This window comes from Lepidochelys kempii, chromosome 4 (assembly GCF_965140265.1).
Source record: "Lepidochelys kempii isolate rLepKem1 chromosome 4, rLepKem1.hap2, whole genome shotgun sequence".
NCBI classification, from domain to species: domain Eukaryota; kingdom Metazoa; phylum Chordata; order Testudines; family Cheloniidae; genus Lepidochelys; species Lepidochelys kempii.
This window is the reverse complement of record NC_133259.1, coordinates 34661193-34686352: the sequence shown is the minus strand read 5'-3', so window position 1 is coordinate 34686352 and position 25160 is coordinate 34661193. Positions and strand designations below refer to the sequence as shown.

Sequence of the window (25160 nt, the reverse complement as noted above, 5' to 3'; positions counted from 1 at the left end):
AAGTTAATGAAGCTACTCAATAGGAGTATCAAAATCTGGTCTGTGTTTATTTATTTCAAAAGTGCTCAGCAGCACAGCATAAATCCATCCACAACGTGTAGCCAAAAATCAGTGCTTTTTGTCAGGAGAAGCAGAAAAAAAAATCAGACACAAGCTACATCAGGTAAGAATGTCTGAGGGTATGTCTTCACTGCAGAGTTAACCTGGGTGATCAGCCCCAGGTATCAGCCCACACTGCAAAGCATTATCCAAGTTACTGTGTCCTTATTGCTGCTGTATGCACCTGTGTGTATCACTAGGACTTCTGAGGACATATCCCATGGTTCTTCGTACAGCAGTAATAATGGGAGTACTTGTCTGTCCTTCTGGGGACTTGGTGAAAATTGTGGGAAGACATGGACGGACTATAAGCACTCAAGTGTTTTAGCGACTGCAAAGTGGGTGACTTTCCAGCCCAAAGCCTTGGCTTCACTTGAGTGTTAACTCCTCTTGAGTTAGGCTCTCTTGACTGAGAGCAGCCATACTGCAAAATGACACTCTGAGCTGCACTGTGTTTGGATTAGCAGCACAGAATACCTTTATTGCATTATTTACTCAACCGTCAGATGCACTTGAGCTTCAACCTACATCCCCTGATGGTCCAGCTAGCTCAAGTTTAAAGCATCACTTACTCCAAGTGAGAGATTTTTGTGTGTAGACAGGAATCAGGCTCGGGTAACTCTTGAATTACATATACCTCTAGCTAACACTGCAACTCAGGCAAGTCCCAAATGAAAGCTGAACTGGGGCTCTAACCCAGACCAAACTCCCAACCTCCCCAAACTGTGCCAGATAGTCCCACTTGAATGCACCACTCAACCTGGATGTTTTTGTGTGGATGGTAACGCCAGAGTAAGAGCCCAGGCTACCTCTGGAGTGACTGTGCTTTGAGGTATGATGGACCCAGGCTGTGACGGCTCTACAAGGTGATTGAAATCAATGAACATACCCTCAAACTAAGTAAGCCCTGAGGGGGTGTTTAGCCCCAGGAACTGACCATAAAAGCCTCCCAGCTGATGATGTAGGATATAAACTAAGACATGGATTCTTGGATAACTCAATCCCAGAGTATTGTTCCAGGGACTGAGTGAGAAGCCAGTGCAGATTTAAGCAGTTGTATTATGCACTCATGGCAAGTCTGACCCACTCAGGAGCTAGGCTGAGGCCTGTTTTTTTCTTTTTTTTTTTTAACCAGCTGGAACCTCTGGGTACACAGAGCTCACTGGAGTTGTCAGTGGTATAGATGGCTATTACAACAATGGCATTAAAGAAAAACAGTTGCAGACTCCTGGCTGTCTGTAGAGGTTAGAAGCTACAGGCTATAACTGCTACCTAAGAATCCAGGAGTGGCAGTGAACTCAATCCAGGAGGTGGCAAACAAATGGGTAGAAGGATAGTGTAAATTGGGTCTGGACTAAGTGCTTCATCCTGGGCAGTAAGCCTCCCTTTCATTTTATACACAATAGGGTTGCAGTCCGTTTGCCTTCGTCCAGATCCTCATCTTGGCCAGGCACCGGGAGAATAATAAGACTTCCATGTTTATTGCCACCCTTGTTTTACACATGGAGAAACTGAGATGCAGAGTGCCTGTGACACAACCAGTCAGTGGCCAACCCGGAATTATAATTCAGGAATTACTGTTTCCAAATCCCATGCTCAACTCACTATTCAAACGAACTCTCCATCTGGAAAGAGCTTTGCAACTAAACAGAGCTACCTTAAGGGGCTAGAAAGGAGGCAGGAAGTCACACACACACACATCTGATGACCAGCTGTATGAGAAGCACATTCACCACGGCAAAAGGCTAGAGAGGAGAGGAATCAAATGAGTCAATCACACTCAGGAAAGAAAGGAGCCATCCGGGGAACAAGCTGCATGCAGGTGGCAGATTGCAGTAGTACTACAGACAGTTTCCAGACTTACAGCAGTGATGGCATTGGGCTTGGCCCCATGCTGGAGTAGAACATTGATGATATGAGTGTGACCCTGTTGAGCAGCTTGGTGCAGAGGGGTGTAGCCATTCTGTTATTAGTGGTAATTACCGTATTTTTAAGGAGAGAAAAATACAGTGATTAGAAAATACATTTCAATTTACTTCCTCTAATCAAGACATTTAATTTATTTAAAACCACATTTATGCCAGCTTTTCACCCACATACAATAATTCTTAGCAACCTTCTCTAAACCCTCTAGGGATTAATGAAATAATAAATCATGATAATATTTTGACTTGCGGAGCATTTTTCATAGGACAAAGGTGGGCAAACATTACCGTCCCCATTTCACAGATGGAAATAATGAAGCACAGAAAACATAATGCTCATGCCCAAGGTCACAGAGCAATTGTGGGAGGGGGACAGAGCCAGGTCTTCTGACTCCCAGCCCTCTGTTTTTAATGGGTACCTGAAGAGTTTGTCTTTAAAACACTTGGGCTAATTTCTAAAGCCATGTAAATTCTAACAGCACTGATTGAGTCCATTCTAAATGAAACAGCGGTTTGACTTCGAGTCTCACTGATTATGAATGTCAGTGCAGTTCATCTTCTGTTGGTCTACAAAAGGTCCCAACTGTGTCACAGATACAGTGAGAAATGTCTGCATGTTCTGCGTACCAATAAATATATTTTAATTCTGTATATTTATCTACTCCAATGATCCATTCATGATATGCTACAATACAAAAGCAGAGCCAGACTGCACTTCAGCAAGCTGATCTGAGGGGGAATTGTATGGATCTAGTCAGGCAACTAATTTACAAAATTATCTGCACTTGACTTTGAAAGCAGGCAGAGAATAAACTGGGGGAAAATAGCAATTTGATTTCACTGTACCATTTATGTATGTATAAGAGAGCCTAAGGGACTCTTACTGATCTCTTGGAATTGTGTGTGCCTTAAACTATGACTATGACGTATCTTTCATATGGACAGATGGGTGAGAATGAGCTTGGTATGCTAGTTGCCCTTGTGACATTTAGGCTGCGCATTCATCTATCTGGTAGGATACAGAGCAGGGGTTTATTATAGGTCGTGGTGTTTTATACTGACAATCACATTATTTCCATTACTTTAATATCAGTGCTGTCCCTTGGGATTGAGTCCAGACACAGCACCTTTCTGCTGGACATGGCATACAATATCCTGAAGGTTCAGGATATTGCATGTTGTTCGGCTTCTAACATGTTCTGTCAGCTATAAATCTGTCCAGGAGGGACTTGCTCTTTAAACTGAGTGAATCCACAATGCTGGTTATCTGTTAGGCTGCCAAGATTTATGATGTTTTCAAAAAGCCAATGAGCCAGATACTGATTTCAGGTACTCTGGTGTTACTCTAAACTAACTTTAAATGGAATTATTTCAGATAACTAGAATAACCAGGGAAACTGAAGTCAGAACCTGACCCAATGAGTTCAACACACATTTAGATACAGAGTGACACCTAACAGATATGGGGCAATTAGGACATTCCTTTCAATTCCATCTTGGTAACACACAGTTTCTAGCTGTCTGCTTTTATTATGGGTTTCAACTTTTTTCTTGTGTTATACCTACCAGCTCTTCGAACAATCCTATCTATGGTTTTAACCTACTGAGTCTGGGCTACGTCTTCTCTGGAAATGTCCTGACACTACCCCTGCCTCTGTGTTTTTTTGTGCATTGGAGTTCACGCTATTTAGTTGGGCTCATTTTCATGATGCTGTCCCACTTTGAGGAGTGGATTGACCAAATAAGTAAGCAGCTGGAGACAGAGGAGTCAGCAGGAATGATCAGTGAATTACAAATTTGTGTGATTCTGATCAGTTGTCAAGGACACCAGAGGTGTTGTTGGAGCCATCAACGGAGCTTAGCTGTTTGCACTGACACCAAAACACCAGGGAAACTGTGTGAGTCTGAAGGTGAACAGTAGTGCTATGACTACAGGCCACCAACAAGAAGCCAGTTTGAATTGGAGCCAGGGAGTGCTGGGCCCTTGTGGGCTGGCCTTCTCCTGGTGCAGGTGATGTGAAGGCATCTGTGATGCAACAAGGCTTTGTGGTCACAGATCCCTCAGTGTAAGCATATACTCTGAAGATTCAGAAACCACTGGTTGAGAGAGGCAGAGTTGTCTCCACATAGCACACCTTGGAGGGCTTTATTCTGGTATAATTCAGAAGTAACTTTGCTGAAGTCAATGGAATTACACTAATGTGATCAAAATCAGGCTCAGATGTGTTACCAGTACAAATAAAATAAAGGATAAACTCAAGAGAACAGATCTCCCTTCTCACACACAGAGTTAATATACCAGACTTCAGTTTAGTGAGTAAGGCATCCTGAAGCAGAACAGAGGGAACTCATTCCACCACAGCCACAAATCAGCAGATATTGACACCTAGCGTGCATGCGTAATTTGTAAAAAGATCTACTTGGAAAACAATCCTATAGCTGTCCATATGGAGTATGAATTAGTGTCATTTGGTCACTGAAGAAAAAAACCAGAAGTGATGAAAAATTCTTTACCTTTGTTTTAGCATTGACATTGGCTCCCTGTTTCAGGAGGAAATTCACCATCTTGATGTTTCCATAGTGACAAGCTACAATTAAAGGAGTGTAGCCCAGCTACAATAAAATAACACAAAAAAGTAAACCTATGCAGTCAATGGGATGTTCCATTATAACAATAACATCCTTGTTCACATGGAAAGCAGTAGCATTATGTGGTTTACCTTTGTCTGAGCATCTTGGTTTGCACCATGCTTTGTCAGTATATCAGCTACGTTCACTTTATCTTCCTGAGCTGCAAGGTGCAAGGATGTCAATCCACTCTACAAATGAAATGGAAAGAGAACTATAATGTTACCAAAAACAAAGAAATGGGACTTGCAAGTTTATCATTTTTTAAATATAGCAAGATCCTGTCTGTAATTTCAAAAATAGAGATTTTTAAGCAAAGATGGGAATTGGTCTCTATCCATGTAAAACTAGCAAATAGCTCATCACAGCAAACTGTAATCGTAACTATAGATTGGTGCTTTCAGCTAGTGATTACCACACCTGGACTTTACACAGTAATGTCACTGGAGAAATTGAAGTGCCAGCTAATGAAGTAGGATGACCCCTGGAAGCCATATGTAGCCTTCCTCAACTGGGAGGAATGGGCCTTAACAATTATGGGTGGGAGTCAAAATAAAGGAAACTGTAGACGAGAATTGAGGCCCAAAAAGAGAATTTAAGCAAACCTTTAAAAAAGCATACATGGATAGCGCATGGATAGGAAATAGGTAACAGCTTATATAAATAAATTATATAAATATATACATTGAATATGAGAATGGAAAAGCAGTTTGTTTCCCATTTCTTAGAATGGCGCATTACACTATTCTCATACATCAAGAGCCTCATCATGCAGCTTTTACTCCTGAGCAAAGGCTGCAGAACCAGGGCCTGTGAGAGTAAATTTTGTTCAGCATCTTTTGGCTGGATAAAACTGCATCACAGAAAGTCTTATGCAATGTTTTTGGGAGGGAATCAAGGTACTTCTAGGAAAGATTTGGCACACTTCCAATAGAAAACCTGATGGATCAGAATGGTTTTCATTAGGATTATTTTATTATTTTCGCAACTAGTAAAGCTGCATTATTCTCTGCCAAACATTACTAGTTTCTTCCATCCCAGCAAGGAAGCTGGATGGCACAATATATTGGGATAAGTGCCATAAGCACTCCACTAGTTCATCCCTCAAGCTATTGTTCTCTGACATGTGTCTCACAGGGCTGGATCAACCTAATGACCCACAGAACCTAGAGCTTTGTGCAACCTCCCTTCTATTATTTCTTAATCCTTTAGACAGGATGTACAACTTTCGTATTATGTTGGAAACAGCTCAGAGATTACAAGACTGCAGGACTGTGGAAACACTACAACCCTTTCTCCACGGCTGGTTCTGCAGCAACTTCCCCTGGCTTGCCTGCTTCTCCAAGCCCACCTTTCAGTCAGAGCTTGCACACATCGTTTTCCACTGAACATGGCACACCACTGAAGATCCTCCTTAGATTACCCAACACAGCTGTTAATGATATGCTTTTAAGACAGCCTCTGATCAGGGTCACTCTCTCTGCCAGCCCCAGCTACCTTCACTACTGCTGTTCACCCACCTGCCTTTGCTTCCTAACACTTCTCATATCTTGAGCTTTTGCATGTGTATAGGGATGTATAGTTTGGACTCTATTTCTGAGCAGCTGGCTCTCTTCTTGTATTGCACCTTGCAAGTCATTGGATGTCCTCCCCGTGATGCCCTTCACCACTGGGGATAAACTATTACCTTAGTTGCCACATGGATATTGGATCCTTTGTCCAGGAGCAAGGTAACCATGTCAGCATGACCTTCTTGAGAGGCCAGGTGCAGCGGGGTCACTCCCTGTTTGGTCAGAATGTTGGTCTCGGCTCCGTAGCTCAGCAGCGTGGTAGCTATCTGCATCTGATTCTTCTTGGCAGCAATGTGCAGAGGGGTATATCCATTCTAAAACCAGGCTCCACATGTTAATAGCCTTTTCTGATGTTTACAAATCCATCACACAGTAAATAGTGCTCCATTTTATTTCATAGAAATATTTGGAACAATCTGTCTCTAGACCCTGTGTCGTTATTTTTCCCATTCTTAACAATCCTACAGTCAGTTTCCAGTGGAAATAATTATGGAGGAATAGAAAATGTCCACTTTTCAGATTATGGTGGCAAAGAGAAATATGAAGGAATGTTGAAAAGAAAAACCATTAAAAACTAACTATTGCGACATTTCTTTATCTTAAGAATTATTTTACATAGGAATTCTTATATCAGATGAGATCAACTGTCCACTTAGATTGGTATTCTGCCTCCAACAGCGGACAATGCCAGATACTTCAAAGGAAGGTGGAAAATTATGGAATAGCCTATGCATTTGGAAATCTCTTCCTAAGTCCTGCCATTTAGTAGTTACTTTATGCCCCAAACTAGCATAAAGAGGATATAGACCCTCATGCTATCTGGTGTATTGTGGCTGTTTTCAATATCCACATACATATCTAGTCCTTTTTCTAAACCTCTGGGCTCCTTGCCTCAATGCTATCTGGTGGGAATGAGTGCCATTTTAATTTTTCCAATTGCAAACTGCACATTATAAAGTAATATGTTAAAATCTATGTTTAGTAGAGCTTGTCAAAAATGTTCAGACAGAACATTTTTCTGTCAGAAAATGCTGAACTAACAGAAACTAAAGATTCAGCTGGATCTGTCAACTCCATGGACACTTTCGACAGAAACCAGGAAAGCAGGACAAAGTGCTTTCCTGCCAGGTTTCCTGAGAGCCTGAGTTTCCCTGGCTGCCCAGCATCCTGGGTAGCTGCCTCCTGGGGAAGCCAGCTCCCTGGGGAGCTGAACAACATGAAGAGGCTCCCTGGGCAGCTATCTCCCTATAGTGCCTGATTCCCCAAGGGAGTTGGCTGCCTGAGAAGTTGGGCACCCCTTGGAGGCAGCTGGAAAGTTAACTGTTTTGGTTATTCCAAAATGGAATTTTTCAGATATTTTCCTCCTGTGAAAAAGTTTGAAATTTTGGATGAAAAGTCATTCCAAAAAAATCAAAATTTTCTCATGAGGGAAATTCCATTTTCCATCAGTTCTAATGTTTAACTCAAAGGCATATCCTACAATGAGTTTGGTTTTAGTTCTCTAAATCCAATTTTTCTTTTCAGTGTGTGAAACTGTAATCATGCAAAAAAAGTGCATCTTGTCCTCCACATACCAAAGTGGTAGTTGATTAATAAATGAAGACTGAGAGACTGCAACAAACTCTAAATTTTGGAAATTTTGAGTATTGTAATATATAGAAGAACATATTCTACAAGAATAAGATGTCCCAAGGAATATAGAGACAGAAATGCAATGATTTGGAAATGCATGCATGTAGCGGCTGACCCATATGGATGCTGACAAGAATACTGTAGTCAGCAGATGTCAATAGAACTTAGATCCAGATCCCCAGCTAATACAAATTGACACTGAACTATTCAGATTTACACAAGCTGAGGATCTAGTCCTAGAGCGTGGGTGGAGAGAGAAAAGAGAGGGAAGTTACACAAAAATGAGGAAAAGCCAGTACACTGTAAAATAAGGTGCCTGGAAACAGTATTATTTTCTACTCTCACAGATTAGAGTTAATTGTATTTTGGAGCTTACTAGGACCTGCTCTGCAACTGCTTTGTCTTATCCACCTTCTCCTCCACCCAAGCTGGAATTTAACTATGCCTTAGCCTTCACACATTAGAATTTTCCTGTCACTGGCTCCAGTTCACGCAATTTCCCCCCGCTAAATGAGTAAATACCCTGCTTCTGACTGATGAGCTATAACTTTTTGGTGCTTGATGGGTGCATGGTCTGCACTGCACTCTGCTCTTTGGATGTAAAAGTATAGAGGTGGATGTATGTTTGCACTTGTGACTTTGATAGCTGTGTCAGTTATGCAACTGGCTGCAAATACAGTCAGAGGGAGGAGTTCTTTCATGAGCAAATAACCATAATGTACAGTCTCAGTGCACTGACATACTGTCTTATTTGGAAAGAAGAGGATGGTGTTCCACTTAATTCCCTGTATTTCATTTCCAAAGACATAATTAGGGGTAGGGCAAACAGAATCCTTGTTAAGTTTGTAGTATTTGTGTTTGGGGGGAGGGTTGGTAAAATTTCTTACTGCAGCAATGCTTCTGCTTCCACACCAGCAAAAGCAGCGCCTCCTGTACATCAATGAAAAGAAGGGCCACTTCTTGAAGGAAAGTTTGAGCAGAGTGTAGGAGCCAGAAAATTTTAAATCAATAAAAACGTGTGTGGGTGTTTTCATAGAATATCAGGGTTGGAAGGGATCTCAGGAGGTCATCTAGTCCAACCCCCTGCTCAAAGCAGGACCAATCCCCAATTTTTGCCTCAGATCCCTAAATGGCCCCCTCAAGGATTGAACTCACAACCCTGGGTTTAGCAGGCCAATACTCAAACCACTGAGATATCCCTCCCCCCTTTTCCTTTTTCAGTCTCCTGTAACATATCAGAGAATGATACAAGCCCTAATCCTGCCACACAGGCAAACCTCTTTACACGCACAGTTTCAAATACAGGTTTCTTGCTATGCAGTACTAAAGTAAGCTCTAAATTATGCTTCTTTTTCATTAAAATTGAGTTGGACTCAGACAGTCATATATGCAATATATTTAAAGAATGACTGAGAGAAGCTTAGCACAGCTCCTTCTACTCAGTCACAAGGAATGTCACCATGGGTTTACCTGGTAGAGCCAAAGCATTTAGACTGTATGGGGTCTACTCTGAGTCTGTAATAATATATTGGACACACACTGAGCCTAGCTATCAGATGGAGATGCCACTCTAATTGGCTGTGTACTCTTTGGCCAGATTTTTCTTGCATGTTGATTTTACACTGGTGTAATTTCACTGACTTTAATGGAGTTACTCTTGACTGATATCTGTAAAAGGAAAATCAGTCTTTTTGCATCTGGTCACTAACTGGAACAGGCAACAGGGCAGCTTCAGTAAGATCAGAATAGGGTCTCTTTTAGGACAATAGACAAGTGAGTGATCCATAAAGTTTACTCAGGAACTCAATCACACAAGGACATCCTGATCTGGTGTCCTCATGGACTGAAGTTCCTCATATTTCTCAATACATTGGATAATCAGCAGTCCTTACATTTCAGTAACAAGGTTTGACTATAAGTGGCTATGCTATAAAGCAAATATGCACCTAAAACGCTCTACAGTGACTTTAAAAAACAACTCTTACAGTCTCTATTGAAAAAAACAGCACTATTTTTAAGAATGAGCAGGGAGAGGAGACAGAGTATCAAAAAGACAAAAACCCTGAGCATAGAAGATACAATTCATAGGCTTGAGCATAGTCTCAGAAGTGCTATTCAGAATTCGTGCATAGCTTCAAAAATCCTGAAAACTACAGATACAAAACTAGCTATGAGGTTGTAAAATATCTCTAAGAGAATTCTAATGATGGGGACAATTATAAGCAAAAGGAGAGGCATCTCTCCTCCAGCTTTTATCTGGGGAGGAGAACTCCTTTCCCTCCAAACTGTGGCTGGCTGTGAAGGGCAAGAAGAGGAGGCAGCAGAGGAGGCAGAAGAAAAAGTATGAGGCTTCTTTGTGCATCAACTCCCAAGCATTCTTTCTCCCTTTCCCCTGCTGGTCACCCACCAACTCTTTATCTGAGAGGCTCAAGAACAAGCAGGAGTCAGCTACAATTGTAGCCTCCTACCAGCAGAGGCCTCTATATCCACCTTCTGGGGTGCCAGGAATTCGCAACTGTGGCTCCAGCCTTCAGCTGACTCAGCTCCTTCATTGCTTTGTTTCTTGTTGTGGTTTTAAAATTATTCCCCTGGTTCTCAGAGCGGAACGTTGCCAGTGCTTGGCTGTGAAATCTCACCTTGGCAGTAGCATGGGGAGAGGCACCTTTCTCCAGCAACAGCAGAGCCACCTTCTGGTTGTCATAGTGAGCAGCTACATGGAGTGGGGTGAGGCCATTCTGTAAAGGGCGTGTTACCGAATTAAGTTGTTAGCTGGGCATAAGCAACCATTAAGTCACAAATCAATATATATTAAATGTATTAATTGATTAGCCAATAAATACATAAACAAAATGACATTTAACTCAGTCTGGATTATTTTCATTTTAGAAACTTTACTGAAACTGAAAATAATAGTAAGCCAACAGTTAGTATGATGTACTTTGCTTAAAACAGGGCAAGCAACTGAGGATGAATTTTATTTGGCCAGTATTTATTATTTATCATGAACCAAGTTCTGAAATCGCCAAGTCAGAGAAACATCAGTATGAGCAACCTTTGCAACATGGGAAAAAGTAATAGTTCTGGTCTTGCCCCATTATTTCTGCATAGTGATTTTTATGACCTGAATAATTTAACAGAATGGGCACTTCTTGTTCCACAGTAACGTATCAGTCTTTATAATTGTGCACCAACATGTCCTGCTGCAATAAAAGTAAAAAATTAAACACACTGCAAGGTAACCTCAATTACATGTATATGTAAAAATCATTCCAGAGAGACGTTTTTTTTTTAATATAGTTAAGTTGGACAGTGAATGCAACTTCTTCCTTCTTTTACATTATTTTTTCACCAAATTACCAAGCATAATTGCTTTTTGCTATTCAATCACCCAGTGATTCCCTGTAGTGGAGGACTGTACCTTGCCAGCTGAATCAGGAGAAGCACGACGCTGCAAGAGGAGTTTTGCCACATCCAATCTTCCATACTTGGCTGCCACATGCAGTGGTGTGAATCCCTTCTGAAAAATTTTTTAGGAAACAAACATTTTAGTGTAAGTCTCTGGGATCTTTCACGTAATGATCTTTTTTTCTCTACCAACCTTTGAATGTTTTAGCAGGTTACAATTCAAATTACAGCCATCTGCCATTTTTATTCATTAATAACTAATAAGACTTAACAAGTAGTAATGGCACTACTCACTCTGAAATATTTTGATAGGAGTGTGTCATATAAGAAAATATCCTCTCTTTCAGTCTTCCATATGTCCACAGTATGACATTTTACCACATAAAAAGTTTACTAAGCAATATCCATTGCATGGGTGGTGAGGCTCCAATTCAAATTTTATCCAAAACTTAGCTTTTCACTAGCTCAATTTTTTATTTCGTTTTATGGTGTGTGACAGGGTCGGGTCAGATGGCTACAGGAGAGTGATAGAAGGCAGATATATTAGCCCCAGGTTAAGTAGGTCCCTTTTCCCTGGGTAAGGTAACAGGGAAGGTTTTTTTTTTTGTTTTTTTTTTTAAACAGAAAGAAAGTTTATTGGTAACGCTTACAGAATTACCAAAGGAAACAAAACAACTATGCAACAAAACAACGCAATCAGAAGGTATAACACAGCAGCTTTCAGAAGGGAGAAGTGTTCAGGCTAGCCTGGACCCAGAGCGGGGGGGCTTTCTCGACACTCATGGTCTTCCACCCCCTCGAGTTACCTAGTGCCACGCCCAGTGTCACCGATCCTCCCTCTCCTGAGAGTGCCCGGTAAGATGGGCAAGGCTGCGGGGTGGGCGGTTTAGGGGTGGGGGGGGGTAGACACCCATGTATTATAGGACCCCTCCTAGATGACAGGAATGATGGTATCCACAGCGGCAACGGCTGGGGCTGGCGTCTCTCGCTCTTCCCCTCAATCAAAGGGTCAGACGGAGGGAACCGGATGGGGTCACCGAGCAGAGAACCCCAGACAGCGCCCACTGCTCCTCGAAGGCGTCAAGGGAGTCGGTGGACGCCGCCCAGAGGAACTCCGCCCGGATACATGAATGTACTGAGGACGGAAAAAGGCCCCACAATCGCAGGATGTTTCATGGGCCAACCTCCTCTCTCTGGTTTTATAAATGGCTGTTTTAGCCAAGGCTAGGAGGAGGTTGACCAGAAGATCCCGCGACTTTGTGGGGCCACGGATGGGAAGTGTATAGATAAAAAGGTGAGGGGAGAAATGAAGCCAGAAGCGTAATAGAATATTTGTGAGGAGCCGGAAAAGGGGCTGCAATCTGGCACACTCTAAGTATACGTGCGCCAGAGTTTCCCTCACATTACAGAAAGGACAAGTGTCTGGGATGGGGGTAAACCATGTCAGAAACATGCCCGTGCTCACAGCTCCGTGAAGGAGCCGCCAACTGATGTCCCCGACGGGCCTTGGGGTCAAGGTGGAATACAGGCTGGCCCACCGAGGTTGCTCACCCTCCAAAGGTGGCAGGAGGTCCCGCCACTTTGTATCGGGGCGGGACACCAGGGTGTGGGCGTGAAGGGTGTGAAGCGTAAGTGTATATAAATATTTCCGTGGTGCAATTTGAAAGCTAACTGGCTGCAGTTTGTGCAGCCGGCTTGCAGTGAAAGGGTGAGGGGTTTGTTGGGATCTACGGGGTAGGGGCCCGATGGAAAGGTCCGGCGGGCCTGGGGTAAGGGATGGGCAGGGTGTGCCCTCACACAAGGCTCGGCTAACATAAGCCCGAGCTGCGGGGGTCAAGGCGGCCTTCACCTCCTGAAGTACGCGCCGGGGGGTATGGAGGCTGGAGAGCCCCATGCGCCGAGCAAGCGTCAGGGGATCCAGCCAGTCTCTCCGGTCGTAGTCCAGGAGGTCTCCGACCCTCGTGACTTCCGCCAGGACCAACCTCTGGCGCACCGAGCGAGACTCCGCCACCTGCACATGGAGCTGGGGGTTGTGTAGCAGTGGCTCCGTGAGGAGATCTGCTCCCACGGTGGCCGCCACGGACCTGGTTGTTAGAAACAGTTACCAGGTCCGGAGGAGGTCCTGGTAGAAGACCGGCAGCCCGGAGCGGTCTCGCGGAAAACCCCTCGGAGAAAGATAAAAGAGCTGCCGGTTGTATCGAAACCCTTGGAAGCGGCGCAGGAAGGCGTGCGCCAGTATGCTCCACGCCGAACTACGTGCACTATAAAAGAGCCTCTGCAGGGCCTGGAGGCGGAAAACGCGGACCTGAGTGTACAGACACTTCAGGCCCTGCCCTCCTTCCTTCAGGGGTAGATGAAGAACTCCAACAGGGGCCCAGTGCATTCCTGACCAGAAGAACTCTAGAATCAATCTCCGGAGGTGAGTCAGGAAACCCGGGGCCGGGGCCAGGGTGTTGAGCCGGTACCAGAACGTGGACAGGACTAGTTGGTTAAGCACCAGTGCTCTCCCTCGGAGGGAGAGACATCGGAGTAGCCTCATCCATCTCCGGATCAGCTCTATCACCCCGCCCTCTAAGTTTTGCCAGTTCTCCAGCGGGGAAGGATGCGTGGCGGAAAGGTAAACGCCGAGATAGAGCAGTGGACCCGCACTCCACCGTATGGTCTGAAGTGCGGATGGGAGGGAGCTCACCTGCCGCCAGTCCCCCACCGCCAAGCCAGAGCTCTTGACCCAGTTGACTCGGGTGGAGGAGGCTGCCGAATAGATGGCTTGGCATGCCTCCACTCGCGCCAAGTCGCCCGGGTCCTGGACCACGAGGAGTACGTCATCGGCGTATGCCGACAGGACCAGCCGCAGCTCCGGCTCCCGCAGCACCAACCCTGTCATCCTCCTGTGGAGGAGACAGAGGAAAGGCTCGATCGCCAGAGTGTACAACTGGCCCGAGAGGGGGCACCCCTGCCGCACTTCTCGCCCGAAGCTGACCGGTTCAGTCAGGGTCCAGTTGAACCTAACCAAACACTCCGCGAAGGCATACAGCACCCGGAGAAAACTCACAAACTGAGGTCCGAATCCAAACGCCTGCAGAGTGCTCAGGAGGTACCCATGGTCTACTCTATCGAACGCCTTCTCCTGATCAAGAGACAGGAGGGCGAACGATAGGCCATCTCTCCGCCCGAGTTCCAAAAGGTCTCAGACTAGAAAGAGGTTATCAAAAATGCTGCGACCCGGGACAGTATAGGTCTGGTCTGGGTGGATCACGTCCGCCATCACAGACCCTAGCCGCAGCGAAATTGCTTTCGCTACAATTTTGTAATCCGTGCTAAGGAGTGAGACGGGACGCCAGTTTCGTAGATCGTGGAGGTCCCCCTTCTTCGGCAGCAAAGTGAGCACCGCTCGCCTGCATGACAGAGGGAGGACCCCGCTCTGCAAGGACTCAGCCCAGACAGTGACTAAGTCTGGGCCGAGAATGTCCCAGAACGCACGGTAAAACTCCACGGTCAGCCCGTCCATGCCCGGAGATTTATTGGTGGGCATGCGACAGAGGGCTTCCGAGAACTCGGCCAGGGTGAGAGGCAGCTCTAGTCGGTCTCGGTCGCCCACGCTGACCGTGGGGAGTTCCTCCCAGAGCACCTCGCAAGCGTCAGGATCGGTCGGGTCTGGGGAGAAAAGGCTTGTGTAGAAGTCACGGGCCCTCCCACACATCTCCTCCGGATCCGTGAGGGGGGTGCCGTCTTCCGCAAGAAGGCAGGTGACGTGTTTCTTGGCCCCCCTCGTTTTCTCCAGGGCATAGAAGAAGCGGGAGCCGCGGTCCATCTCCCGAAGGAGGCAGATGCGGGACCGAACGAAGGCACCTCGGGCCCGGTGGTCCTCAAGGGCCTGGAGCTCCTCCCGCTTCTCCCGGCACGCTCCGCAGAGGGACGGGTCCTTGGGATCGGCGGCCAGGCGCCTCTCCATCTCTAAGACCTCCCGTTCCAACTGCTCAATCGCCGCATTTCGCCGTCGGCTGGTGCCCCGAGTGTAGTCACAGCAGAAGAGCTTGGCGCGCACCTTCCCGAGATCCCACCATCGCCGCACCGAGGGAAAGGCACGCCACTGCTCTCGCCAGGCCAGCCAAAACTCCCGGAAGGACATCACAAAGCTCTCGTCCTCCAACAGGCTGTTATTAAAGTGCCAATAGGCCGGCCCCGGTCTCTCTGCACGGAGGGAGACCTTTACGGTGACTAAATGATGATCGGAGAATGGGGCCGGCCAAATGGCGGAGGAGTGGGCCTGTGAAAGATGGAAACGGGATAAGTAAATACGGTCCAACCGAGAGTGGTGTGACCGATGGGCCTCCACCTGGACAAAGGTGAACATGGAGGTGTCATCTGGGTGATGGTCACGCCAGACGTCCACTAGGGAGTGATGGTCAACTATCCCTTGGAGAATATTCGCAGCGGCCGGACTCGGTTCGGCCCCTGAGCGGTCCCGTTCCTCGAGGGTGGTGTTAAAGTCCCCTCCCAGGACCAGGCACTCGTGCGAATCCAGGGTGCCGAGAAAGTCGGACACCTGCTGATAAAATTGTGGCCGCCTGGAGCTCAGTTGCGGGGCATAGATGTTAAAAAGATTAACCACGAGCCCTTCCATACGGGCTCGAAGGTGCAGCAGGTGGCCCGGCACGGCCTCGTTGACCCCTAGCACCTCAGGCCGTAGGTTGGGGGAGAACAGGGTCGCCACTCCAGCTTGCCAGGTCGCAAAGTGTCTAAAGTATACCCTGTCCCCCCACTCCAGCCACCACCTGTCCTCCGCGGCCGGGTCCGTATGGGTCTCCTGCAGGAAAACTACAGAGTACCTCTCTTCCCAAAGGTCAGAGAGCACCTGGGACCTGCGGAGAGCCATCCTACAGCCCCTGGTATTCAGGGTCGCAATAATAAGAGGCGTCATGCGGAGGGCTGGGGAGGTGGGGGCCTCGTATTGGCGGGGGTGTTCAGGGCTCCCAGCGGGTTGCACAGCAACCTGTGACCCATCCCGTAGGTGAGTAGATCGCGTCGGAAGCTGCGGGCTTGCTCGTAGGCCGCAGCACCGCGCCTTCCTTGCCCCCTGCCCTCCTTTATAAGGGCCCTTGTGGCCTGGAGGATTTGATCAAAGTCCCCCCATAGCTGAAGAGCCAGCTGTGCCCTATCGCGGGTGCCACGGGTGTGCTCTAGGAACTTCCGTAGCGCATGCCGCAGCTCATGGGGGGGTGGGATTACAATTCCCGAGGTGTTCCCTGATGGGCCTCTTAATACAGCCTCGTGGTCCGCTAAGGCGGGTAGACAGGGTGCGGACCACCGACGGGGCGTCTGACAGGCTGGGGTTATTAAATTCATTTCACGCCTTGGGGTGGAGGGGGGTGGCAGGGGAAAAATTGCCACTCCTAATGGGTCGCGGCTAGAAAGTGCAAAGACTGCTCCCTGGGGGGAATCTGCGAAAGGCGGAAAGGAAATAACCCCAGGGGCGGCATTAACATTGCAGGAGGAGGGAACTTGGGCAGGGGCAGGGGTGGGGGCAGGGGTAAGGCTCTGGGGTGCAGGAGGCAAGCAGCTAAAGGAAAGTGCCTCCTGAGCAGAGTCAAGGGTTAAGGGGTAAGGGAGGGGGCTCCCAATAATGCTAGGTGCTGGCTCCATGGTGGTCTTAGCGGCCATGGCATCAGGTGGTGGACCACCTTCTGCAGGGTGCTCACCTGGGAAGGCAATTAGAGGGAGGGAGCATGGGGAAAGGGAGGCTGGGGTAAGGCTGCCCAGCTCTAGGCCAGCCGGCAGCAGATCATCCCCTCCCTGGGTGACCGGGGTCAAATCTAGGGCCTCAATCTCCGCGTACACGGGGGAGAGGCCAACTCCTGCCACCCCGGGGGCCTCTCCCCTAGGGCCCGCCTCAACGGTCGCCTCGGGGTCATGGGGGGTTTGGGTAGTGTCCAGGCAGAAGGGGCGTCCTCAGAAGTCTCGGAGGGGAGGGTCTCCCGTGGAGGGGGGATTCTGCCCTCCAATGCCAGTCCGTCTTCCCCTCCCGACACCAGCGGATGGATCTCGCTCATGGCCGTGGCGGGAGGCTCGATAGCAGTGCCTCCTTTCCTGGTCTTCCGGGGGGCTTCCGTGTCGGGTGGATGCAGCGGAGCTCGAGCCTTCCGCTTGCCTCGCTTCCCCTGGACTAGGGTCCAGCCCTCCATAGCGTCATCTGGGGGCTGGTTAGCAGGGGTCGTGTCGGGGGGCGGAGGCGATGGTTTAGGGGTTCGGGGAGGTAGCGGTGAGGCAACATGAGGGGAGGGGGTTTCTCCTTGGGGAGGGCCCTCTCCTATACCCGATAATATCCTTGCCACACCCTCCTCCATAGGCTCTGTTGGATTGGTACTAGCAAGGGTGGAACTCCCTTGCTCGTCCGGGCGTTGTAGGGAAGGTATCTCTTGGGCCCGGACGGGAGCAGCGATGGGTCGAGTAGGAGGAGGGTTGGTTTCAGGTGCTGGGCAGCCAGGGGCGTCGGCAGCGACGGGACCGATGTCCTGCCGGGTCTCGGGGGTTTCGGGTGCCCCTCCCCCCTGGGCCAAAGGGCAGTCTCTGCGGACATGCCCCGCTGAACAGCAGAGGTAGCACTGGGCCTCTCCGGTAGAATAAAAGACCCGATAGCGGGCTCCCTCGTAGGGGACTAGAAAGGACCCCTCGAGCGCCTCTTCGTCACGCGCCCCTGCCGGTGGTAAAAGCTGCACTTGCTGGCGGAACGAAAAAATGTGACGGAGGGTGGGGTCCTTGCAGCCCAACGGGAGAGGGCTGATGACAGAGACAAGTTTCCCCAGGGTGGAAAGAGCGGGTAACAGGGCAGCATTGGGTAAGAAGGGAGGAACGGAGGTAAGGACGAGGCGAACGCCCAGGTCTTCTAACGGTTCTAGGGGGACAAACACCCCCCCCCACCGTCAGGCCCCTCTCTACCGCCTCCTGGGCGGCATCCTCCAAGGCTAAGAAGAAAACGACCTTCCCATACATCTTGGAGGCCGCCACAATAGCCGTGGGTCCTACCACCTTCGCCAACGCCTGCACGTATGTCTCCACGTGGGGCGAGGCGGGCACCAGGAGGCAACAGACGCCGTGCCTCCTGCTCAAGGCGGGGAAAGGGCCTCGGCCGCTGGTGATGGTGGCGGAGGCGGGGGGGGGCGAGATGACGAGGCGGCAGGCAGGGGGGAGCCCGCTGCCGCCCAGGCATACGTCCTGGGGGCCGGGGGAGGGACAATCGCAGAGCTGGTGGAGGGAAACGCAGGGTGAGGCACCACGGTTGATGACGAGGCCACAGCGGTGGGGGCAGCCCCTGCCATGGAGGGCTCAGTGGTTTTAGCGGGGCCCTTTCCTTTCCACCCGCCCTGGCCCTTCCAGCGAACCGGGGGGGGTTCCTAGAATCTGGGGGGGCGGTGGGTGCAGCAGCAATCACCCTGGTGCCTCCTGCTACCGGTGCCCCAGCAGGGGGGTTGGCAAGTATCTTAACAATAGTGGTGGGGGGGGGACCTTGGGGGTCGGGCAGGGGTGGTGGGGGGGGAGGGACAACTAATTTTATTGAAGCAGTCTCGCCCCTCTCGTTCCCCGCCATTGTGAGCAGGGAGAGACAGGGAGACACCGGAAGGAGGAGGGGAGAAGCAGAGTAGCCCCTCCTTCCGCTAGGCTGCGGGCGGGGAGGGGAGGAATGCCGAGGGGATTAGACTGGGGGAGGGGGGAAGAAACAAAATCGGGGTCCGGTAATAGGGGCAAGTTGTGGGATAAGCAATCCGGGGGGCGGGGGGTGCAGACCCACACACGTTTGTCCAAAGAGTCTCGGTTGGTCGGCTGTTATGTCCGGTCCGGAAGGCAAAGTTCAAAGCGAACAGCTGGATCCGAAGGGAGACGGCAGGTTGCCAGCAGGGACAGACGGCGGGGGGGCCGTGACAGTTGTAATAACGATGGGGGGGTAGGGGCACCAATGGATCGGGGGTGGGGGTCTCCATGCCACACCCCCTGTGCCGCCACAAACGCAAGTAATCACAGTCAAACTCCCCCCCACGAGAGTATAATTCAGAAAATTACTCAGTCTTACGGCCCCCTTCACGATGATTTATAGCTCTCCTGAATTATTTCTTCTGTCTGCTGAAATCTTCTTCTCCGGCTGCGTTGGCTGTGTTCCAAGGCTTCTGGCATGTTAAGAATGTTGTAAAGTCCGAGCTGCTGGCAAAATGGCTGGGTCTGGGGGTTTCCACTCCCCCCTCCGGACAGCAAATCGGCAATCTTCTTCCCCCCCCTCCTCCGGGGGCTCAGCTGAGGCAAGTAGCTGTGCCCGAAAGCAGGTGTGGGGGGGGCGGGTGCTGGCAAGCTAAGGGCCGAAGTATGTAGACGGGAAAAAAAACACGAAAAATGAAAAGAAAACAAAAAAAGCGTCTGGCCCGGTCGGGGGGGGGAATAAGACAGATGCAAAAAGTAAGAAAAATCCGGGCCAGGGGGCTTTAGGAAAGAATAGAAAGCAGATAGCTGAGGAGCAAGCAAAAGACGTTCCGTTTCCCAACAGGGAAGGTTCCAGAACAATCAGGAACCTTCAGGACACAATTAAGACAGACAGGCCGATTAGAACACCTGCAGCCATTCAAGAAGCTGCTAGAATCAATTAAGGAAGGCTAATCAGGGCACGTGGGTTTAAAAAGGAGCTCACTTCAGTTTGTGGTGCACGTGTGAGGAGCTGGGAGCAAGAGGCGCTAGGAGCTGAGAGTGAGAACGTGGACTGTTGGAGGACTGAGGTGTACAAGCATTATCAGACACCAAGAGGAAGGTCCTACGGTGAGGATAAAGAAGGTGTTGGGAAGAGGCCATGGGGAAGTAGCCCAGGGAGTTGTAGCTGTCGCACAGCTGTTCCAGGAGCCACTCTAGACAGCTGCATTCCACAGGGCCCTGGGCTGGAACCCAGAGTAGAGGGCGGGCCCAGGTTCCCCCAAACCTCCCAACTCCTGGTCAGACACAGGAGAAGTTGACCTGGACTGTGGGTTCACGAAAACAGCCAAACTGAGGGTTGCCGTGAATCTCTGAGGTGAGCAAATCTGCCAATAAGTGCAAGACCCACCAAGGTAGTGGAGGAACTTTGTCACAGGTGACAGAGTTTTTAATTATTTATCCACTACATTGATTTGTCCCTGGAAGCAAATGAAAGGCCAAACAATCTGCAAGAAACTAAATCCAATGAGAACAGCTCTGAACTTGGTGTTACCATTGCAGCAGCTCCCCAGAAGCATGATACTATGTTAAGACACACGTTCCTATATAGCCACTACATTCAGATACAGCTTCTGCAGCTCTACTGAAATAGATATTGTCTAACAGGAGGACTGTATCAAGTTAATTTTTGTAAACACATACATTTGTGGAGGTAGGGGTGAAAAGTTGTCTTATTAAAAACACCTTTTCTATTAAGTGTTAATATGGATTCACTAGATCTTTGACAAAATGTCTATCTTAAAAAGAAACTACTGAGGAAATAATTTGTTAAAGTCAGGTTGATAAGAAAATCTTAAGGGTTAAGGACAGCAGGTGGCAGATGATCTGCAACTGTTGTCCTGGAAACATCACCAAGGAGCCACCATCACATATTTGCCTGACATTTTGACAATGTGTGGTGTTTATTCTAGTTGCCATCAAGTTATGTTACGCTACCTGCATAGAGTTTGGACCAGGGGTTCCCCAAGTTTTCCATAGCATGGATCACATGTTAACAAAGGAAGATTACTTTCCAGATTGCCTCTTCTCTTAGCGATGATTACACAACATCCCTGCAGCAATTGCTTACATGGAAAATTAGGAAAGTATTTAGTATAGTTTTAGCTTTGTTTTAATTGATTTAGCATCTGGAAACAGCCAGCACCACCAGTAATCCAGGTCTTCTCATTTGAGAACCACTGGTTTAGAATTTTCTAAACCCTGGAAGATATAAAGTTTAAGCTCCAACTATAAAATAAGGAGCTCTTCTTTCCACCTGATACCATATTTGCAATCGTATAATCACAGATGATGGGTTTGGAAAAGACCTCTTGATTCATCGCTCTATCCCCCATATCCCTTTTCCTTTATATTACTTCTGTTAGGAATCTGTTAACACTTTAATAGGCAGGCAAACAAAACTAGTACTGTAGAACATTTTAGGACAATCTTTGACATAATCAACTATGCCATGACGTGATATAATACCTTACTAATTTACTAAGACGCTGAATGTCAATCTGGTTGTAGAATACTCTGATTTGTACGCAATGTCTATTTTGAGAATTTCATTTCAGCTGTTAGATACCAGAGTTCTTTCATTAATTTAAACAATTAAAAGAAATACGGCCTTTAAGGAGGCTTGTTTGTTTAAAGAATGCTAGGGATGATGATTTTACGTGTTTATCTGGATACACAGAGGGCACCTTGTAGGCAAGAGAGGTTCCTTTGTCATAGGAACCTAGTACTTTCTAAATTTGTTAAGATCATTTGTTGATCAAGTCCAGTATTTTGTCTCCAGTTTAAACCAAAACCTGAGGCTTCAGAGAAAGACAAAAGCTTTAATCTGTTTTACTATTATTTATAATAAAACCAGGTCAGTTTCTCAGTGAAAATGCTTCCCTCACTATACAGCTGCCTCCCTGCTTGGTAACCACATCACAGTCTTCTCTCTCCTATTGGGAGACTAGCACAATGCATCTCATCTTACCTTGGTGGCCAAAGAGTGTGCAGCACCTGCCTCCAAGAGAACCGACGCTACGTCAACTTGCCCCTCTCTGGCAGAGATGTGCAGTGGAGTGTACCCGTTAGTGGTTGCAGCATCAGGGTGAGCCATGTGTTGTAGCAGCAGTTGGACAATCTCTGTTTTACCCAACCGAGAGGCAATGTGCAGTGGAGTCTGTTCCTCCTACAACTCAAATCAGGTGAACAGTTAATGCCGGTAGAAGCAACCTGAATACCCCATCCTAATGGATTCCAGTGGAAGACTCTACACATTCACCATATATAAAAGAATAAGGGACACAGTGGAATGCTCAGTACCAATGCAGCGATTAAACAATCTGCTATTAGATCAAATGGAGGGGAAATGTAGGGAGGAACATTGTTTTTCTTTTCTTCTTTAAATATGACTGTAGATCACTTGCACCATAGTCTACTTGTCTGTCTTTGTATTACTACTTTATGAAACCCTTACTCACCTTCAGTAGCACCTTACTCCACAAGTAGTTTCAGAGTCTGGCCCTATGGAAGCAATTTCTAGATACTCGCTATTCCTGCTCTTCTTGCTGCTTTCCAGGTGTATTTTAAAATGTAAACTAACTACATGCAAATCTTCAATCATTTGTCATCATAAAATGAAGTCCTTGGATATTTAATAATCCCAGAAGCACTGCAGTGATACACTCACATGCTGTCCATCCATAGATCTGGGTCCAACATTTGAGCAGAGGAAACATAAAAAGTCCTCAATCTGGTAACTGAAGCCTTCCCTATAACAGCCAAATTCTTCAGAGGAGCTGTGCCAAATTTGAGGATTCTGCTGTACAGAACAGTTTCCAATGAAACATCTCAGAAACATTTGCTGTTGTTTTTACCTCAATTTTCTGACTGTATTTTTCTAAAGCCCACAAACTTATAGCGAAAAATTCTATTCTTGGTGCAAAATTTGCCTTTTACTGGCATGAAAAATATGCACAAAACTGCCCTGGTGAAAAGCAAATGTTTCACATTTGTATGAATTTGGCTCTCAGAGACATTATATTTTGCTTTTATTGTATAATATTTTTTCAGTTTGATTTCCAAAAGATAGATTTTGTATAGACTGAGGTTAAATGTGCACTAATGATACACCAAAAAAAAATCACAATATTTGAGTGCCCTAAACCATCCAAAGATATTTCTGCTTTTGCATGAAGGGTTTAATGTCAGAGTAGGAATCTTAACCCCAGGAATCCTCTGCTCCCATCATTTAAAGCACAACCCAGTCTTAATATTTTCACCTGATATATACCAAGCATTTTGCATGTGGCCAACTACAGTTGATTTTTCAATATTGTCAAAAATATGCATCATCTAATATAGAAATCAAACAAAAAGATGTCCCTGGGACTTGTTGAATTGATTGTGGCCACAGAAACTGCTTTAATGTGTTTCTGTGGTAGGAATTTTAATTTTTGTAGGAACATCTAGGCTAAAAATAGATGCTCTTTTAAACACGGAGGGACAGATTTTCCAAGTGTTCAGTACTGATAATTGGGGCTAGATTTTTACAAAGATCAGCTTCCATTTTGGCACCTAAATGAAGTGGCCAGATTTTCAAAATATTAAGCACAGAGAGAACTGTTGGGTGCTGAGCTCTTTTGAAAGACCTGCCTGTGAAAGAATATATAACTAATGTTGGTAGGGGTAATGAATAACCAGTAAAAGTACAGTATTGTTGTTGTCTGCTTGCAGTTTTCCAAATAATGGCAACAGAACACAATTCCCCAATAACCAAAGACAAAGTTCTTAAGGTGTGATCACATATATTCAGATATATTGCATGTTCAGATATATTTTCCACTGCCTTGCACATCTCTCTACCTACATCAGGTACTTATATGGCCCTCATCCCTATAGTATCTAAGTGCCTCACAATCTTTAATGTATTTATCTTTACAACACCGCTTTGAGGAAAAGCAGCACTATTAGTCCCATTTTACTGATGGGGAACTGAGGCACAGAAAGGTTAAGTAACTTGCCCAAGGTCACACAGGAAGAGCAGGGAATGGAACTTAGGTCTCTCAAGTCCTAGGCCAGTGCCCTAACCATTGGACCATTCTTTCTCTCAGTATAGTCATTTATACTGTGCAAAGTGGGTGTAAAATTCTACTAAACCAGAATTTTCCACTCATCCTGGTTGCAAATGGTTTACACTCATTTTGCATGCATCTTACACACCTATGCAACTTCCATTAAAGCCAATGAAAAAATATTCACAAAACCTTGTAAGTGATTACATAAGGAGCATCTGGCTCATAATTCTTTTAAGTGCCAGTGGTTAGACAGCTTGGTCTTTTGTGTGTTAACTGATTCCATCTAGATCTGATAATGCATTGTCAGGATTAAATGTTTAAAACCACATTACACATATACAAATCAGGACTGTGTGATTGATTTTAGTGTACAGTGGGAGAATTGCACTTGATATATAACAATGGTGGAAGTTCAGCTGTTAGATTAGACAGAATCCTCTGATGTTTTGTTTCAGCATTTACATTATTGTACTTTTTTAAACTCAAGAGTTTAAATGTCTTTTAGAACTGGAGCCCTGAAGGGAGCTGGGGAGAAAGCACAGTGTGAGGTTACAGAGCTAAACAAACAGACAGTACAGAAATTCTGCTTGATGTGCTAGAATCATTCCCTTGACAACCTGCATTTTTTTCTATCTATTCTTTCTGTAAACTTCAGATAATACAAGCTATCTCCAATAATTATCTTGCACATTTACTATTCAAAAGTAAATATTGCGACATGGAATTACAGGTATTCCATTTACTAGGTAAACTGAAAACTAACTATCATTCCACAACAGAATGTAGTGTTGCAGAATCCAATAATGGTGCAGAAATAGGTCCCGGGGCATGCTGTAGGGTGTGTGCGCACTGGAGTTGGAGGTGTAATTTCCATCTTGGGCAGACACACCCATCCTAGCTCTGATTAAACAAAAATGATTAGGGGGCTGGAGCACATGACTTATGAGGAGAGGCTGAGGGAACTGGAATTGTTTAGTCTGTGGAAGAGAAGAATGAGGGGGGATTTGACAGCTGCTTTCAACTATCTGAAGGGGGTTCCAAAGAGGATGGATCTAGACTGTTCTCAGTGGTAGCAGATGAAGGAACAAGGAATAATGGTCTCAAGTTGCAGTGGGGGA

General features: G+C 46.9%; 1 protein-coding gene across 28 annotated transcripts in view; it reads right to left on the bottom strand.

The window, feature by feature from the left end:
- The window catches only part of ANK2 (ankyrin 2), a 572992-nt gene that overhangs the window by 103139 nt on the left and 444693 nt on the right, over positions 1-25160 (bottom strand). For all 28 annotated transcript variants that reach the window (XR_012158530.1, XM_073340925.1, XM_073340929.1 and 25 more), the window contains 7 exons: positions 21957-22154; positions 11274-11372; positions 10492-10590; positions 6340-6537; positions 4745-4843; positions 4539-4637; positions 1964-2062 (listed from right to left, as the gene is read on the bottom strand). Coding sequence is in view for 27 of the 28 variants with exons in the window: in XM_073340925.1 (XP_073197026.1) it covers positions 1964-2062; positions 4539-4637; positions 4745-4843; positions 6340-6537; positions 10492-10590; positions 11274-11372; positions 21957-22154 (891 nt within the window). In the remaining variant the exon portion in view is untranslated. The remainder of the gene's footprint in view (positions 1-1963; positions 2063-4538; positions 4638-4744; positions 4844-6339; positions 6538-10491; positions 10591-11273; positions 11373-21956; positions 22155-25160) is intronic.